This window comes from Notamacropus eugenii, chromosome 5 (assembly GCF_028372415.1).
Source record: "Notamacropus eugenii isolate mMacEug1 chromosome 5, mMacEug1.pri_v2, whole genome shotgun sequence".
In the NCBI taxonomy this organism is placed as follows: Eukaryota; Metazoa; Chordata; class Mammalia; order Diprotodontia; family Macropodidae; genus Notamacropus; species Notamacropus eugenii.
Genome location: NC_092876.1, coordinates 256941539 through 256961861, shown reverse-complemented (window position 1 = coordinate 256961861; position 20323 = coordinate 256941539). Strand labels below are relative to the sequence as shown.

Sequence of the window (20323 nt, the reverse complement as noted above, 5' to 3'; positions counted from 1 at the left end):
GTTTTATGATTTCTCCCATTAATTTTAATTCTTCTATGCAATATGACTAAGGTGAAAATGTATTTAATAGGAATATATGTGTAAAACCTGTATAAAATTGTTTGCCAACTTGGGAAGGGAGGAGGGAAAAAGGGGGAAGTAGGGGGGGAAATCTAACTTATATGGAAGTGATTGTAGAACAGTGAAAACAAATAAAATAATAAGAAGAAAATGGCAAAAAAAAAAAAAAAAAAAGAAAAGAGAAGGGATAGGCCTGAATCATTGATTTCAGGATCTATCTGAATTACTCAGCTCCACATTCCAGAACATTCAATAAGTATTATTAAGCATTCACTTAGTGCCATGCACTATACTTAGTGCTAGGAATAAAAATGCAAATAGAAGACTGCCTTCCCTCAAGGAGCCTCCATTCTAATAGGGGAAGACAGTATATAAAAGAGAGCTGAAAGGGAGTGAGGATACCCATGTAGGGGCATGGAGACAAAATCAGGAGAGTCTGAAGAACAGAGCCAGGAGAAGGATGGAGGGTGGAGGGTGACAGGCCTGATATGTTCCTCAAAATAGAAGTTTTGGGAGGAACTCATCATTAGGAAGAGAAGGCTTCAAAGGGTGAGAAGGCAGCTGCAGCCTGGTGGGGGAGGTGTGTGTATGTTCATACAGTTTTTTGCCAACTCCCAATTTAACTCTCCTGTTTCATTTGGACAAAGTATATCCATTTATATGTACCATCTAGTCATGAGTTTCATCACACCATGTCTCAGTTATACCTATGAGCTCAAATTTTCATTAAGATGTTGTAGCAGTAAGCACCCCAGCATACACAGGAGGGCCTGCTGCACAGGTTCTTAGATCTGTTTTTCTAAAAGGAAAACACTTCTGAGGGGTCAATAATCTACTTAAATTACATTCACCCACAGAGAAAATACAAGCAGAGAAATAAAGACCAACAGACAGGGCTTCTGACTGACCATAAGCAATATGTAAATCACAGATCAACAGACAGATCCAACTGTCTGATCATTACATACATACATCATTGCCAGAGGGAGAAGCACCAACATCTGGGTTTTCAGGGGGTTGGAGGGGATGTCCTTAATAGCTGCTCGGAGTCTGGCCAAAGGAATACCTCCATTGAGTAAGCCCCAAAGCAAAACCTCACCTCACAGTACATATACACATTTCCAGAGGGCATCACAACCCTTGTGAATCAGTACCTCATTAGAAATTAATAAATCAAGGGAATAAATGGTCATTCAGTGATATAGAGGACTTTTAAGCATTCATGATGAAAAGACCAGAAGTGTATAGAAAATTTGACTTTCAAACACAAGAATCAAGAGAAGCTTGAAAAGGTAAACAGGAAAGAGAAATCATAGGAGACTTTCTAAAGCTGAACTGTTTACATTGCTACATGGAAAGATAATATTTGTAACTCTTGAGACTTTTCTCATTATTTGGGTAGCTGGCGGGATTATACACACACACACACACACACACACACACACACACACATATAGACAGAGAGTACAGGTTGAGTTGAATCAGAAGAGATGATATCCATAAAAATAAAATAAAAATCAAGGGGTGAGGGAGGAAAATACTGGGAGGAGAAAGGGAGAAATGAAATGAGACAGACTATCACTCATAAAAGAAATAAGAAAAATCTTGTTCAATGGAGGAGAAAAGGGAGAAGGTGAGAGGGGAAAAGTGAAGCTTACCCTCTTTACATATGGCTTAAGGAGGGAATAATATATTCACTAAATTCGGTATGAAAATCTATCTTACACTACAGGAAAGTAGGACAGGAGGGGACAAGTGGGGTGAGGGAGATGATAGAAGGGAGGGCAAATGGGAGAAGGGAGTAACTAGAAGTAAACATTTTTGGGAAGGGACAAGGTCAAATGAGAATAAAAAAAGGGGAGGGGGACAGAGTAGGATAGAGGGCAATGTAGTTAATATTACACAACATGATTATTACGGAAGTCTTCTGCAAAATGATACATATATAACCTGTATTAAATTGCTTGCCTTCTCAGTGGGAATGAAGAGGGAGGGGGAGAAGTTGGAATTCAAAGTATTAAAAAAAAAAAAAGATACTAACAAAAGGTATGGGCCTTCCTACAAAACAAATCTCCCCTAATCAAGCTTCCTGTAATGGGCAGGCCCATTAATGGGCTGGGAAGATCTTTAACTCTCATTAGCATTATTAACATTACAGATATATTTACTCTTGCTTGTTGACTAAACTTAGACATTTATGTGTGAAAATTTTGATAAAGACCCCTTGGATTTCATTTTTTGTGAACTTCCTGATGTCTCAATCATTCTGTTCTTTCTTCATTGAAACATGCTGGATAAATATAGACAGTTTTCTCCTCATGTATCCTTTTTATTCTAGAGCACTTTTGATTAGGTTTGCAGGATATCAGACAAACACATTTTTACCAGCCTTTCTTAGAATGCCCCTTTGGTGGGATGTTTTTTCTAAAAATTTAAACAATTTAATTTGAAAAATATGCTTTCAAAATTATTCTGGTATGAGGAGAGAAGGTAAAGTTTCATGAAATCAGTGGTTTTTGTTTTGTTTTTAAATAGTATTTTCCCCCCAGTTATGTGTCAAGAAAATTTCTAGCATTCATTTTTATAAGATTTTGAGTTCTAAATCTTTCGCTCTCCTTCCCCTCCCCTCTTCTGAAAATAGTAGACAGTTTGATATAGTTTATATATGTGCTATCCTGTAAAAATATTTCCGTAAGACAAAACAGAACAAAAGTGAAAAAAAAAAAAACACAAGAAAGAATAAAGTAAGTGAAAAAATGCTTCAGTCTGCAATTCAGAGTCCATCAGTTCTTTATCTGGATACCATTTCCTTTGTGAGTCCTTAGAACTGTCTTGGATTATTGTGTTGCTGAGAAGAGCTGAATCATTCATAGTTGATTGTCACACAATGATGCTGATACAGTGTACAATATTTTCCTGGTTCTGCTCATTTCACTTTGCATCAGTTTATACAGATCTTTCCAGGTTTTTCTGAAATCTGCCTGTTCATCATTTCTTATTGCACAATAGTATTCCAATACATTCATATACCACAGCTTGTTCAGCCATTCCCCAATTGATGGGCATCCCCCCATTTTTTCAATATTTTGCCACCATGAAAAGGTCTGCTGTAAATATTTTTGCACATCTAGGTCCTTTTCCCTTTTCTATGATCTTTTTGGAATATAGACCTAGTAGTGGCATTGCTGGATCAAAGGATATACACAGTTTGGTTGCCCCTTGGACATAGTTCCAAGTTGTTCCCCAGGATGGTTGGTTCATTTCAAAATCAGCCTTTAAGTTTTGAGATCTTATAATTTGATAATTATAAGATTATGATATTATTCTAATGATTATTATGATGATGATAAACTCATGACCATTTTTCTCTCAGAACAGGTGGAATTATTCCTTCAGTTGCACAACAACTTCACAGAGAAAACATTGAACAAATAGTGAAAGAAACTCTTTCTGCCAGTGGAGTCACCCCAAATGAACTCTCAGCAATTGCAACTACTGTAAAACCAGGACTTGCTTTAAGCCTGGGAGTAGGCTTGGAGTATAGCTCACAGTTGGTAAACCAATACAAGAAGCCTTTCATTCCTATTCATCACATGGAAGCACATGCACTTACTATTAGAATAACTAATAAAGTGGATTTTCCTTTCTTAGTTCTTTTGGTCTCTGGTGGTCACTGTTTACTGGCCATAGTTCAAGGTATTTCAGATTTCCTTCTGCTTGGGAAATCATTAGATATAGCACCAGGTGACATGCTTGACAAGGTAAGAGTTAATCTAAGAATTCATTTCTTTTTGTTTTAGGGGCAGCTAGGTGGTACAGTGGAGAGATGTCAGGAAGACCAGAGTTCAAATGTAGATTGAGATACTTAATAACTGTGTGCCTCTGGGCAATTCACTTAATCTTTGCTTCCCTCATTTATAAAATGAGGATAATGATAGCACATATCTCCCAGAGCTGTTGTGAGGATCAAAAGAGATAATAATTGTAAAGTGCTTAGCATAGTGCCTGGCACTATTATTCTGTGAGTGTGTGTGTGTGTGTGTGTGTGTGTGTGTGTGTGTGCGCTTTTCCAGCATAGCACATAGTAAGTATTTAATAAATGCGTGTCAGTCAACAATATTTCAGTACCTGTCAATTTCAATTACAGATAAAGTAACTCCACTGTTACCATTCAGTTCAGTGTTTTTAATAACAGTTTAGTTCATAAAGACTTTATCTAAAGTAGGAGATCAAATTGGAAATTGAATATAGGATGGAACTTTGTAGTATGCTGAAATTTTTTTTAGTATAGTTTCTATAAATCTAAAAATAGACATTTTTTCTTTTATGTATTACTCTAGTTTTAAAACGTTTTCAAAACCTCCAAGATTTAAAGTTGTATTTTGAGATGAAACTTGAAAATTTCAAAAGTATTTTAAAATTATTCTTCTTAGCAGGCTTCACTCCTAAAGACCTGTTATTGGTGGTTACAGAAACTGATTTCCTTCTGTCTGATTATTAAAATAGATATAGAATCATAAATTAAGAGGTGAAAGGAGTTTTGGGGCCATGAAATTCTACCTTCTCCCATTTTGCAGGTGAAGAATTGAAGACTCAGAGAGAAAGTAATTTGTCCAAGGTCACAGGGGTAGGAAACAGTAAAGCCGGGATTTGAACCTAAATCCTTTGAGTCCCCAGTCCTTTCTGTTATACCAGACCCAAATCTTCCCTCTCCTAAAAACAACAGCAACAAAGCAAAAAGCAAACAACTTTCGTTTGCTTCTACCATCCTTCATGTGCTTGTCCTACAGCTCCTTTCTTCATAGCCAAACTCCTAGAAGGAACTACTGGTGCTTGTTGCTTACAGTTCCTTTCCTCTTCAGTTCTTGCTTGACCTTTTGCTTTCTGATTTCCCAGGTCACCAACCAACTGAAATTACTAATGATCTCAGCTGATCTGATGACCTTTTCCTGTCTTTATCCTACTTAACCTCTTCCGTTTTTGACAACTGTTGACTTACTTTTTCTCCTGATGACTTGTCCACTGCCACTACCCATTTCCAGTTAGTACCATACTCCTGGAAAGGAAGTATCTGTTGACTGCTCAACTCCACCTCTCTGTGAATCCCAAGATCCTTCCTTCCTTGGCTACTCCTCCTATGTATGTGTTGCCTCTATCTATGAGAAGGTTAAGCTCCTTGAAGGACAGACTGTCTCACTTCTACATTAGTATTTCTAGCATTAGCATAATGTTGTCACAAAATAACCATTTGATAAATGCATTCATGCTTAATTACTTGTCTATTTCTCAGTCTCATTTACTGGATTAATATTGATGTTCTGGCCCTTAAAAATGGATATCCATAAAGGTTCTTTTCTAGACTCTGTTCTTTTTCTATAACATAATCTGTAATTTTACTAACTCCTATGGATTTTGTCCTCAAACCTTTATGGATGTGCTAAACTGGAACAGGCCTTTGTTCTGGGCTCACAGGGGTTCATATGCTGCCTTTGATGCTTACTTACTACCTATGTGACCCTTGGACTTGATGACCTCTCAAGACTCTTCCAGCTAGGTGGTTCAGTATATAGAACACTGGGCCTGGAGTAAGAAAGGCCTGAGTTCAAATATGCCTTCAGGCACTTATTTACTAACCATGTGACCTTGGACAAGTCATGTAACCTCCATCTTTCTAGGTTTCCCAACTGTAAAATAGAAATAATAACACCTCCCTTACAGGGTTGTGATGAGGATCAAATGAGACAATATTTGTAAAGTGCTTAGTACAGTGCCTGGCACATAGTAGATGCTTAACAAATACTTATTCCCTTCCCTTTTTTCTTCTGCCTAGGAACTTTCATTGGCTAACTCTAAGATGCAAAACAAAGTCCTCAGCTTAACATCTAAAGCCATGTATAATCTGCTTCCAGCTTGCCTTTCTGGATTTATTTCATTGTGTTCTCAGCAAACACTTCCTTGCTGTTCCCAGACTTAACATTTCATTCTTTCTTTTCCCTCCCTTTCTCCTTAAGGTACCCCTGCCTTATCTCATAGATCCCTTCTTTTAGTCAACTCAGCTAGGGTGTCACTTACAGTACCTTCCATTATCCCCATGATTATTTAGATTTTCAAATTATCATGCGTATACTCATCTGTTTCCCTGTTGCATCTTCACAGGAGAAATGAATGTCCAGGAGAATATGAATATGCCCAGGGCCAAATACAATGGTTTGCACATAGTAGGTGTTTTTAAAAGTATGTGTTGGACTGGATTGGATACCAATCTAATGGCACAATAATGGTATAGTGTTGGATTTGAGTCAAGAAGACGTAGGCTCAGATCCTGCTTCTGCCATGAGTTAACTAACCATGGGCAAGGTAGTTAACCTCTCTTTGCCTCAGTTTACGTATATATAAAATAGAGGTTAAAAATATCCATAAGTACTAGCCTCACAGTGTTGTTGTGAGACTTGAATAAGATAATATGTGCAAAACGTTTTGTGAAGTTCGGAATACCATATAAAAGTCTACTATTCTAAAGTTCTTTGTGAACTATAATGTGCTATTTGATCATTGCAGAAATATAAAACCAAAAGGCACTTAGTGTAGATAAACTTCTTTGATTAGATTGGAGAAATATGGACATTAGAGAGCTGCAGATTTCTTTCTGTCCCTTGGAGCACTGTTAATCACGGCAAAAGAGATTGGTGCATCAACTGGTAACCCCACTGCTATTTCTCAGGGTTAGGGAAACAGTGATCCATCACTTACTTCCATCTCCTCTGCAGTTGAAAATAAAGAGGAGAGAAGATTTTGAACTACTCTTTCTTAAATCCCCTGGAAAAAATTGAGTGTTTTCATCCATTTAAAACTGATTAGCTCCTCCCTTCAACAAAGTGGAAGAGTAGAAAGAGGGCAATGAATATGAAGAATTTATTTTCTTTGGTTCTCAGATGCAGCAGTCTTCATCTCTTACAAGCCAGCTTACTACTATGAATTGTACCTTTAGTGGCAACTAACCACATTTTCCTTTTAAAAACATTATATTTTAATAATATAGTATTGAGTAACAGAATTTTGATTTTTTGCATCTAGCTTGAAAAATGAGAGCCAATTATAATATCATGTCTTACAAAGCATATTTTTTCTTTGGTAGGTAGCAAGAAGACTTTCTTTAATAAAACACCCAGCATACTCCACTATGAGTGGTGGCAAAGCTATAGAACATTTGGCCAAACAAGGAAATAGATTACATTTTAATTTTCAACATCCTCTGCATTCCTGTAGAAATTGTGATTTTTCTTTTTCTGGACTTCAGAGTACTGTTGATAAAATAATAGCACAAAAGGAAAAAGACGAAGGTATGTATATGTATATATTTAACAAAGTAGAACATATAGCAGATCATCGTGAAACAAACAATTGAAAATCACTAAACATTATTTTTGCAGGTATTGAGAAGGGACAGATTCTGTCTTGTGCTGCTGATATTGCTGCTGCAGTACAGCACACCGTGGCAAGCCACATTGCTAAACGAACACACCGTGCTATTCTGTTTTGCCAACAAAGAGGTTTCTTAACTCCTTCTAATGCAATATTGGTAAGTGTTTGCAGCCTTTCTTATAAACAGTATTAGTAATACTTTGTTTTGATGTACAGCAAAGAACCAGATTCTCTTGGAATACACGTGAAGAAAACATCTTTGTAACTGCACATATTAGCCTTACGTGATCATGTGAGGTGAAGAAGAAATCATAGCACATCCTGCTTGCAAGAGCATTGTGGCTTTATTGGGCCTTACTACAGGCTGAGAAGAGACCATTAATTATTGCTCTAGGGCATGGAGTATTCCAGGAATTAAAGGTGATTAGGGGAGATTTTGGAGCAGAATAAAGGAAATTAATCCTATTTTCATAACAAAAAATGGCTGCAAGTGATTGATAAGCATTTTTGATGTATACAACTTAATATGTAATATCTCAGCAGGGCAAAATACTACTTGCATCAAAATTTTCTCATGGAATTCTTATTCATAGCACATGTAATACCTTCACATAATTAAATTTGAAAAGTGATATATTGAGGCGGAGCCAAGGTGGTAGAGTGGAAGCCAGGACTAGAGCAGCAGAAGTCACAAAATGATAGAGTGAAGCAAATTTCCAGCCCAAGACAATCTGGAAGTTGACAGGAAGGGTCTGTCACACTAGGTACCTGCGTGTACAGAGCAGGAGCAGGCCTTGGGACTGAATTGTGGGCAGCTGCTGCGGATTCCAGACTTCTCAACTCACAAACACTAAAGACAGCTTCAAAGGTCAGTGCAAAGGGTCCCTCTCCTGACTGAGAGGGGAGCATGATCTGTCCCTAACCCCAGCCTCAGGGCAGCTGTAGCCAGTGCTGAAGTGGAGGCTGCTTCTGGAGACCTCCACTTAACAAAACTCAAAAGTCAAGTAGCTGACTGGGAGAATGAACAAATGGGGGATGGTGGGTGGGGGAAGAAACAGACTATAGATTCTTACTTTCTTGGTGAGTAGGTATTTTCTTACATCATTGGTGACGAGGAAGATCAAAACATGCAGCCAGAAGAGGACAACAAAGCCAAAGCTCCTGCATCCAAAACCTGTAAGAAAAATATGAGTTGGTCTCAGGCCATGGAAGTGCTCAAAAAGAATTTTGAAAATCAAATAAGAGAAGTAGAGGAAAAGTTGGGAAGAAAAATGAGTGATGCAAGAAAATCATGAAAAATGAGTCAACAGCTTGCTAAAGGAAATCCAAAAAAATGCTGAAGAAAATAACACCTTTAAAATTAGACCCAAATGACAAAAGAGGTCCAAAAAGACAATGAGGAGAATGCCATAAAAAGCAGAATTGGCCAACTGGAAAAGGAGGTCCAAAAGCTCACTGAAGAAAATAATTCTTTAAAATTTAAAATGGAGCCAATTAATGACTTTATGAGAAATAAAGATATTATAAAACAAAATCAAAAGAATGAAAATAATAGAAGACAGTGGGAAGTTTCTCACTGGAAAAACAACTGACCTAGAAAATGGATCCAGAAGAGATAATTTTAAAATTATTGGACTACCTGAAAGTCAGGGTAAAAAAAAAAAAGCCTAAAAATTATCTTTCAAGAAATTATCAAGGAAAACTTCCCTGTTATCCTAGAACCAGAGGATAAAACAGAAATGGAAAGAATCTACCAGTCACCTCCTGAAAGAGATCCCAAAAGGAAAACTCCTAAGAATATGGTAGCCAAATACCAGAACTCCCAGGTCAAGAAGAAAATATTATAGGCAGCCAGAAAGAAACAGTTCAAGTACTGTGGAAACACAATCAGGATAACACAGGATTTAGCAGCTTCTACACTAAGAGATCAGAGGGCTTGGAATGTGATATTCCAGAGGTCAAAGGAGATAGGATTAAAACCAAGAATTGGGGAAAAAAATGGAACTTCAATGAAATAGAGGACTTCCAAGTATTCTTGTTGAAAAGACCAGAGCTGAATAGAAAATTTGAGTTTCAGATACAAGAATCAAGAGAAGCATGAAAAGGTAAACAGGAAAGAAAAACCATAAGGGATTTATTAAAGTTGAACTTTATGGAAAGTTCCTACATGGAAAGATGGTATTTGTAACTCATGAAACCTTTCTCAGTATGTGTGTGTATGTATGTACATATATATGTATGTATCTATGTATGTATATGTATATGAATAGAGAGAGACAGAGGGCACAGGATGAGCTGAATATGAAGGGATGATATCCAAAAAAGAAAATTAAGGGTTGAGAGAAATGTTCTAGGAGCAAGAGAAAGGGAGAGGTAGAATGTAGTTAATCATCTTACATAAAAGGCAAGAAAGAAGTTTTACAATAGAGGGGAAAAAGGGGAAGGTGAGAGGGAATAAGTGAGCCTTCTTTTAATTGGATTTGACTTCAGGAGAGAATAACATACACACTCAGTTGGGTATAGAAGTTTATCTTACCCTACAGGAAAGCAGGGGAAAAGGGAATGAGGGGATAATAGAAGGGAGGACAGATTGGGGGAAAAGGTAATTGGAAGCAAACCCTTTTCCAAAGGGACAAGTCAAAGGAGAGAATTGAATAAATGGAGGACAGGACAGAGGGAAATATAGTTAGTCTTTCACAACATGACTGTTATGGAGGTCTTTTGCATGACCATACATGTATAATGTATATTGAATTGCTTGCCTTCTCAATGAGGGTGGGTGGGGAGGGGCGAAGGGAGAGAATGTGGAAATCAAAGCTTTAAAAATGAATGTTTGAGGTTCTTTTTATATGCAAGTAGGAAATAATATATATAGGCATTGTGGTATAGAAATCTGTCTTACCTTACAGGAAAATAGAAGGGAAGGGGATAAGGGGGCACAGGGATGGGGGGGAGGGGGTGGTGATAGAAGGGAGGGCAGATTGGAGGAAAGGCAATCAGAATACATGCTGTCCTGGGGTGGGGATAGGGAGGAGATGGGGAGAAAAATTGAAATTCAAAATCTTGTGGAAGTCGGTGTTGGAAACTGAGAATAAATACATTTATTATAAATAAATAAAAAGTGCTAGATCATACCTACATTTTTGTGGTAGCTAATTTCAGTCTTTTACATACTTTCAGGTTGTATCTGGAGGTGTTGCAAGTAACTTATATATTCGAAGAACTTTGGAAATTGTAACAAAAGCAACCAATTGTATTTTATTATGTCCTCCTCTCAATCTTTGCACAGATAATGGAATTATGATTGCATGGTGAGCAAAACAATATGTATTTTTATATTAGCCTTAAACCAAAATTTTAGTTCTGTGGAAACATGTCATTACATCTGCTAGAAGTAAGCTATTAATAAGTAAGAGGGAGTACTTTGTAGGAGAGATGTTTAAAATTGGACATTATAGAACTCCACTCATAGTGCAGATCAGGTGACCCTACCCTTTACCAAGGCAAACTTGTCTACCAGAACAAGTGATGCTTTTCCTTCTTGTATCTTCCAGCAGATTGCTCCCTTAGTATTCCCAGCTTCCTCACTTAATCTCTCCCTGCTTCCCTATTGCCTATAAAAATGCCCATGTCCCTCCTTCTGAACTTCCATATTACTGTCCAGCGTATCACCATCCTCCAGGCCCCCAAGCTTGCAAGCTAGATGTCATCTTCCCCTCCTCATCATCTGTCACCCTGCTATCAGATTTGTTGCCAAGGCCTATCCATTTCTCAAATTAACAACATCTATCAAACATACCCCTGCCCTCTTCTCTCCTCTGACGTTGCCACCATCCCTGATGGTATTCTGTGGCAATCCACTCTTCAGTTATGACTATCTGAGCAGATTTCTTGGCTTGTCTGGCTTTCTTCACACTCCAGCCAGTATCCCTCCTGCTACAGAAAGCCTTTTCCTATCCCTCAGTTCTAGGGCCTCCCCTCTGTTGGTTATTTCCTATTTATTCTGTATGTAGCTTGTTTGTACATATTTGTACTTTCACATTCATTGTCTTTCCCATTAGAATGTAAGTTTCTTGAGTACAGGGACTGTTTTTTTACCTTTCTTTGTATCCCCAGAGTCAAGCACACAGTGCCTGGAATGCAGTAGAAACTTATTGACTTACTGAGTCCGGAGAGGTTAAACTACTTGTAACACAGATATCAAGATACAGGGGCAGGACTCAGTGTCAGGAAAATCTGGATTTGAGTCTTCTTTGAACATAGATGAGCTTTGTGACTATGGATGAGTCACTTAACCCCTCTGTGCCCCAGATAACTATCAAAAACTAAGTGACGAAAGTTTCTGCAGAGGCAGTTTCCCACACTGATGAATTCACAGTTCTAGAACACAAATCATTTTTACTTTAAATCTTTTAAGTATTTATTTTATTTCCATATGTCTTGTTTAGGAATGGTATTGAGAGATTGCGTGCAGGACTCGGCATATTACACAATACAGAAGGTGTCCGATATGAACCAAAGTAAGTGGCACAATTCCTATTTCTTCTTCAAGCTATCTTCTAAATGTCACTGCACCAATTTAAACTTGTGATCTCAAGTTTTCACTGAAGTTCTATTAATAATTAATGTTAGTTTAAATATGCAGGGAAGCCACACATAACTCCTTTTCTTAGGTTCCCTGTGAAGGTGGCACCCTTCTAAGAAGTATTTGACTATGAATGACTAAGAAATTAAGTCATAAAAGTTGAAAGAGATTTTAAGTTACAAGCTAGACAGAGTTCATGTATTGGAGCCAGGATAACAACTGTTGACTCTTTGAAGACTTATTAATGATAATATAGTTTAGACCTTCTATGAACAGTGTTTCAGTTTTTTAAAGCTGTAAACTGGTGGCCATAATCGGATACAACCGAAATGACTGAACCACAACCAGAAGTAGTTCGATTGAATCAAATATGCTGTCAGCCCACTCAGCCCCTAGCTAAGTAAACTCTTTGGTCCAATGGTATCCCCCCAGGGCAATGCTAAGTAAGGCTTACTAAGCCATGGCAAGGGGACCTTGCTTCTTTATCTTTAGAGTAAGAGTAATCCCAGCCTAGGTTACTATGAGCTTGTTGTGCACATACTGGGCAAGAGGCTGTTCTCTGGGAGGCATTTAGCAGTTTCACATACCACCAAGGAGCAGGAACAGCCCTTCAGAAACTGGATCCACAAATATAAGTTCTGTCCTTAGTACCTCATCTTCCAACCCAGCTGCCCTAAACTGTGGATGGATATTTTGAACAGAGGCCTATCATACCTTTCCCAGTTAAGGGTCACTTCCTAGAACATTGCAAGAGGATACAACAGATTCAATCCTCAAACATAGTGGCATGTATAACAAGTTTATTAGCAGCTTCTCTCTCCATTCATCATTTCTAGCTCTAATGTACTTGGAGGCTAGAAGTTCTTCACAGGGTTGTTGTAATGCAAATACTTTTTAACTCTGAAGAGCTATGTAAAAGTGACCAATTGTCACCAGTGATCACAAGTTGACATTTATAATAAGCAGTTAGTGGTACAGTGGATAGAGTGCAGCACCTGGAGTCTGGAAGACCTGAGTTCAAATCCAGCCTCGGATACTTACTGATAACCTTGGGCAAGTCACTGAACCTCCATTTGCTTTAATTTTCCTCACTTATAAAAAGGGGAGAATAATAGTACCTACCTAATGAGATATTTGTAAAGTGCTTAGCACAGTGTCTAGCATATAATATATGGGCTAGATACGTTTTTATATATATATATATAAAATATGTGTATGATCAAGTATATGTTGTTGTTGTTTTTTGTCAGAAGGTCCCCATATTCAATGTTCTTTACTAATAATTCATTTGACTATATGGTATGTTACAGGCTGTTTGCTCTTTTTCTTTTCTACATAAGTAGGTTAACTATTTCCTTAAAGGATAATTCCAGGAAAGTAATATGTCTGTTCAAGGACCAGAATTTACCACGGATGGAAGAAAGATCCTCTATGTAGACTGCATCCTGCCATATCCTGTTAACTGAGATTGAATACTGTTATAAGACCTGGTCTCTTGATTCATTTTAAATCCTGGATGAAGTTCTGTCCCTCACTCATGTACTGTGACTGCTTGCTTTTTTATTCCAGGGCTTGATTCTGGTCCAAGCTTCACCTTAGGGAAACAGACACTTGGGACCAATATCTCACCCAGGAGAACAGAGGACCATAGATTCAGTTCTCTGGAGGGGTCTCCAGAGACTGTCTAGTTCAGTTCTTGAATTTTATAGAAAACTGATGTCCAGAAAGGTTAAGAGACATCCTCCCTTGCCTCAGGTCTCTTAAAGGTAATAACAAATCTAGGAAATCAGAGCCTGTGACCCCACTTCCAAGTCCCATACTCCTTCTTGGATAGCAGTAGTGAGACTATAATGAACTAAAATAGGAAGAGTGTTTTTTGGAATCATTTGGGCAAGAGGAGACTAGGAGGAACAGGAAGATGATTAATGTAGTCTCTCTGAAGACCTCCAGATCTGTAACCTAGCAGGATTTGAAAGGCCAGGTCTTTGCATTTTTGTCCAAGAGTGCCCCACTGCCAGAATTTTCTGGGAGCTGATTCCCATTGATGAAAGATTTATTTACCTCCTTCTCACCAAATCCCCCCAAAAGAAAAAAAAGCGCTTTGATTTATATTTTTCTTGTTCTGTGATCATCATTGTGGACCCTCTCTTTACCAGTGCAAATATCAACTTTTTCTGTATGAATTTCTGAGCTTATCAAAGTTAAATAATAATACATTGAATTTTTTATAATGCAGATGTCCTCTTGGAATTGATATATCAAAACAAGTTGGAGAAGCTGCCATAAAAATACCAAGTTTAAAGCTCTGATCCTTGATTTTCTTTAAGAAGAATTTTCTAAAGGTATTGACTCAATGTTAGTACCAGATCCTGGATTTTTATATGCTATATTCAAGAAGATATAAAATTGTAAATATCCATTAAAGCTCTTTTTAAGTATTTTCAAACTGTCCCTGTTATGCTCCTATGTTTGGTAGTCCTAATAGTACTTTAGAAGATCAAAATTTTAATAACAAAAAAAGCAAGCAAAGTATAACTACAACCAGGAAGACAGTAACCTAATGTAGAAAAAATAAAGTTTCTTTCTTTCTTTATATGAACAATCTTAAAGGCTACAGGATACGTGCACATATTCCCTTAGGGCTAAGGAAGGGGTAAAGCCAAACAGAATAGCAGTAATGAAACTGTCATGTGTTAATTCCATGTAATGGAGCCCTAACACCCTTTTTTTCTTCCTACTCAAAATTCAGGTAATAGGGGTTACCCTACAACTAGATACCTATCTGTATTGGTGGACCTAACCCCTGTTGGATGAGGGAGTGGACTGTTGTGAGAATGTTCTTCACCTAATGTCGTCACCTAAAGAAAACTTGTTACAAGGTTATGGTGGTTATAATATGAATGAATGAATGCTTATTAATTATTAAATTCCTACCATATGCCAAGCACTAGGGATACAGATAGAAAAGTAAGACAGATTTTGTTCTCAAGGAGCTCATAGTCTAATAAGAGTAACAATTTATAAGAAAATTCAGCTGTAAGTCTCTCATGAATATTGGATGGAAATACTCAGTGGTCCTTAGGAGGCAGCAGCAAGGCAGATGGTAATGCAACTTTACTGTCATTTCTATTGATAAAATGATATCTGAACCATTTAATAGTGCTAAGAATTTTGAGGGCCAGAATCTTCTTTACCAGGTCTTTAATGATTGGGCATGTTAAGGAAGAGGGGCCTGCAGATCCCATCACTGGGTCAGGTCTCTACAGGGCATTGCTCCCCAAGACCGTGGCAGAGGGGCCAGGCTGGAAGCTGGGGTGGGAAGCTGTTATTCTTAGAGCTCTTGTACTAAGAGTGTTGGGCTTATCCCCACCAGCATCTGCGTAGAGGTGGTGGTTGACATGATAGTTGACATGGTGGGAGTGATTTCATGTTCCTGGCATCACACCAGCTTATTACTCCATCAGGGCATGTTGCTGACGTCCTGGAACTTAACTAAATTCAATTTATTTATTCTTATATGAAAGGTTGCAAATCTGACATTTTATGTGATCAGGTAAAAGTAAATGAACTAACAGGGTAGTTTAGTCTGTAACTGCTTTCTTAAGTTACTTCTTTAGGCCTAAAAATTTAAACAGTTGTTATTATTACAACAGTTGTCATATTTACATAATATGAAAAATAGTAAAGTAGCTGAACAAAGTTTCCTTTTGCATATGAAAATGGCTCTCATTTCTAAATTTTCCCAGTACTGATAGGTTTACATTGATCTGGACACATTTTTATCAGAGTCCCCTCCACATCCTGTTGCCCATCATGATCAGTGGCATATAGTTTTAAGAGCTGAAAATTTGGAGTACAGTGTGTGGCTGTAAAGCATGTTTTTTTCTAATTGCAGTTAAGGTGACCTATCTTTTGGGAAGGTTCACAATTGTGTGTTTTTAGAATTGTGGTCTTAAGTCATGTGTACACTGTTAGCAAGAAGTAGTCCATTTTCTTTAGAAATGGAAAAAATTATTACAAGTGAAAACATGTAAAGAGTATTCATAAAGTCCTTATATACTTTTAAACAATAATAGAGATTGTAGACTGCTACAGTAAACATATGTATATAAGCAGCTAGATGGCATAGTGAATAGAGTACCAGACTTAGAGTCAGGAAATCCTGGGATCAAATTATACCTCAGACACTTATTAACTGTGTGATCTTGGACAAGTCACTTTACCTCTCTCTGCTTCAATTTCCTGAATTGTATAAAATGGGATTAATACTAGTACCTACCTTCCAGGGTTGTTGTAAGGATTAGATAACATTTGTATAATTCATTGCAAACCTTCATGCTCTATTTAAATGCTATTATTACATGACATTTAAAAGTGACTTTACTAATATTTAGGATGCCTACATTACATAATTGCATGCGATATATTATTTCAAATCCTATGACAAACTAAAAAAATAGTGTCAATAGACAAGGTAAATGATGACTATTAACTTGGAACTACTGAGTTCACCAGAATTTCTTCTCATAGGCAGAATGTTTGTCATACCGGTAACCTAAGTTATTGAAAGTTAAAAGATTTCTGTGTCAAAATCATTAAAGCTGTATGGCATATTTATGAAAATCCTATAATTTTAACTCTAAAATTCATTACAGAACAAAGAAAAGAGACAGGAAAGAATATAGGATGAGAGTCTACCATTCAGTGTTTCAAATATGGTAGCTGTGTAGCTGTCTCAAGATTATTATATAGATCTTGAGGTGATCCCCTTGGAGGCATGGAAAATGCCCTAATGCTTTAGGGACCCTTGTCCCTCGTACCTGAAAACAAGCACACATCTACAGCCATGCCACCGCAGGAGATTTGAGAACCCTGCAACCTGTTGTGGAGCCGGTTTCAAACCTGACTCTTCCAAATTACTCCTTCCTTCTGTAGTTTTCAGATTTGGGCTCCTGGTTTTTTCACTTTCGCAGGTGTATTTCAGTATCACAATTTGTACTTATATAGCCCATGGATTCCAAAGAATAATAAATTCTTTAAAGTCCTTTATTCACTCTCCCCCTTTTTTAGTAGTAAATGTGTCTTTTTCCCCATTCCACGTGTTTTACCTCACTTCACAAGATGCATTATAGAACAACAAAACTGTTAATTTAGAATGTAATGTGAAGGCTAAATGTCCAAATGTTTTTTTTTTTAAATTACTTGTGTGTTTTTCAAGTAATATATTGGGGGAAATGATCTCACCAGCAATATATTATAGTACTTAGCTACACTAGAAATGCTGAGATGGTCTATAAGAGAAGAATAGATTGCAGTAGGATAGATAATTGAAGTAGCAGCTCTATGATGAATTGAAATGGGACAACTGCAAGTGGGACATATGGGAAAAGGACTCTTAAGGTCATGCTAAATCCCATTTTGCCCATCTAGACCAGTCATGGACTGCCATAAAATAACACTAGTAGATAAGTCAGTCTAGTGTGCGTTGATCAGAAATAGAGCAAAGGCCTCAAGGATTCTAAAAAGGTCAGCCTTTGCAGTTGCCAGCCAAGCCTTTAAACATGTGAAAAGAGTTGATGATCCTTCTAGTTTTCAGTCCTGTTTTATACATGATGAAGTCACTATTAGCAATACCTTCTTTTCCTCTAGGGAAATAATTATATTTTTAAAATATATTTTATGTTTTAGGATATACATTAATGTTTTAGGTAGGGTCATTTACCTTTTATGATCTTTTGTATGACTTTAAACTTAGCCAACTTAAAAAGATCACCTACAGGCAAGTAGTTACCAATAATTGCATCCTCAGTGCCTGGTACATAGTAGGCATTTAATAAATACATACTAGTTGTGTTGCTTGATTGAATACAAATTAAGTGAAGGAAACTGTGACAGGCCTATAAAAACTAGTATTCTAAGCTCTCAAACCCATAAGGATTAATGATTGGATAAAGAGATATCATTTTATATTACTATAATACATATATACAACAGATGTGCTCAGAAGGCACTTTTCTCTCATCACTGCTTTGGGTCTGTTGAGCTCCATCACCCTGTGTACTTCCTTTGTCTTTCATGCAGCATAGTCATTCAGGGTCATCAGCTGATCAGGATTCTTTCTTGTTTCCTGACTTTATTTGAAGGCTGAGGAACATTGGGGAATTTTAACCTAAAAGAGGAGAATCAGTCTGCTCCAGCTAATCCTCTTTATCCTCACATATTTGTTTTGAAATTCTACTTATGACATAGATATTCATTTGTTTCCATTGTGGCCATCATGAAATTTTATTAGGTTTGAGTGCAGTTATTCTAATTTACTACAGAAAGTTTTATTCACTGAAGCATATTTTTCAGTATCAATATTTGGAAATTTCTCTTTTAAAATGTTACCAGGCTCTCTAGCTAAGAATGTTTTCATATTGAAGTGGTTTGAGCATTTTCCTTAGCATCTTTGGAGGCTTTCTTCTGTTTAAATTCCTTGAGTTGACTCAAGGTCACTATTCTTGGCCTTGAGACTTTTATAATATCTGAGGAATCTGACGTTGAAAAAGAAAACATTCTACGAGTAGTGGTGAACCTTGTTGCTTTGAGTCTTCCCACTAAGTTGCCTGTACGAGGTATTATAAGCAAAGAGTCTTTAGGCTGAATTTTAGCTTTTGCTTTTCTTCTGTGTTCTTTACCTAGAAATTAGAGAATCAGAATTGCAACTGTTATTCTCAGACTTTTGTCACATTAATGAATCTTTTACCTGTAAAAGTGAAATTGATTTGATTTTGCCATTTCAAAATTCAGTTCATGTTCTTGACCATTATACTTCAGTAGACACAAAAATACGCCATGAATCTCCTATCGGAGAGGTTGTCTCAGCTCAGAATTAAGCCAAGTAGCTCTCCCTCAAACATTGTCAAATTGTCACCCTGTAAACTTCTAGTCAGCCCACAACCAAATTCATTGCAGCCAGCTCTCTCTGATAGACAAAATCTTTTCTCCTCTTTCCAAGGAACTCAAAGTTAAGCCAGCTGGTATTGCAGTCCTACTTGATCTGAAAAGGGTTGATAAGAACTCCATTCTCTTACCTATAGCTTCTTGTAAATACCTTTCTAATTGTAAAGTTTGGAGATTTCTGTGGTTACCAGTCCCATTTTCTAACTGGTTTCTCCCTTTATTTCTGATATGAGATTTAAGTCCTAACTCAAGGTCTTTTTTAGTCTCTTCCCTGGCACTAAGGACGTGTAGGAATGAGCGATAAATTCTTCAAGTAAATAATGTTACCTTAGGTAAAGGGAGATTAATAGATATATCTATATCTATATCTATATATATGTATTTTAGGAAATAGTAAGTAGAATCATAAGTTTCATAGTGTAAAGAGGAGTTTACTCCTCTTCTAGTTTGAAAGATAAATAGGAATGAGACATTTCTCTTCAGGATTAGACTATGGCTACTTACTATTTGTATAGCATTACTAACTTTTAATGGATATACCAAAAAGTGAGAAAAAATAGTAGACAGTAGTACAGGTTAGAGAAAATGATAGCAAGTACATGATAATATAACCTAAGTATACAAAATATGATAATATAGTAATGAGTCTGATTTTTGCCTGTGGTTTGTAGGTTCTCTCATTACTTTACTGACACTTCTCTTACAAGTCCAGAGTGAGTATGAAGTATAAGTGAAATTGCTGTGGAATAAAATTATTGACCAAATCAAGATGAGTGAGAGAAGGTTTGTTGGGGGTTGTATGGGAGGGGAGGTGACAGGGTTGTTGTTTAGACAGAAAATACATTTGACGTTTAAATGGAGATAAGAGAATTTTTGGAAGAGAGGTTCAGAGATTATCTTTCTGTATTATGCTGCCTCTTGTGAAATAAAAGGTAATCACATTGATTCTCTCTACCACTACTTCATCCCCTGGGAAAAAATCCTTTAGTGTTCTAACATCACATGAATCTGCCTGGTCAGGATCTTCATAGCTTAGTGGTACCTAAGGGACAAATCATTCTTTTATACCAAGCACACATTTGACTTAATTGGAGAATGCATGAGGGCAAAGAGTTAGTTATTATTTTTAGTACCTTTGTGTCCACAAAGAGAATAATTAATCCAGTTTTAACTAACCAAAAATTTTATCAGAAGAAAAACATTACCTTTTTTAAAGATAGGAATTACAGATGGACCTCCATTTATCTCTAGACTGAAAAGGAAATAAGAAACAGAATGTATTTATTAAGTGCTTATTCTGTGTTGAACATT

At 37.0% G+C, this 20323-nt stretch overlaps 2 protein-coding genes across 10 annotated transcripts in view; one reads left to right on the top strand and one right to left on the bottom strand.

Annotated features, from left to right (window-relative positions):
- The window catches only part of LOC140505993 (ORM1-like protein 1), a 52934-nt gene extending 34076 nt beyond the window's left edge, over positions 1-18858 (top strand). For 5 of the 9 annotated variants that reach the window (XM_072612651.1, XM_072612656.1, XM_072612655.1 and 2 more), the window contains 6 exons: positions 3434-3821; positions 7196-7400; positions 7491-7639; positions 10663-10793; positions 11931-12002; positions 14304-14513. In XM_072612651.1, the coding sequence (XP_072468752.1) occupies positions 3434-3821; positions 7196-7400; positions 7491-7639; positions 10663-10793; positions 11931-12002; positions 14304-14376 (1018 nt within the window). In that variant the 3' untranslated portion in view covers positions 14377-14513. The other 4 variants (XM_072612658.1, XM_072612657.1, XR_011967727.1 and 1 more) reach the window with 3 other exon arrangements.
- The window catches only part of ANKAR (ankyrin and armadillo repeat containing), a 90506-nt gene continuing 88510 nt past the window's right edge, over positions 18328-20323 (bottom strand). Inside the window, exons 23-24 of the mRNA XM_072612635.1 lie at positions 20218-20264; positions 18328-18747 (exon numbers count right to left, since the gene is read on the bottom strand). Coding sequence (XP_072468736.1) covers positions 18482-18747; positions 20218-20264 — 313 coding nt within the window. The 3' untranslated portion in view covers positions 18328-18481. The remainder of the gene's footprint in view (positions 18748-20217; positions 20265-20323) is intronic.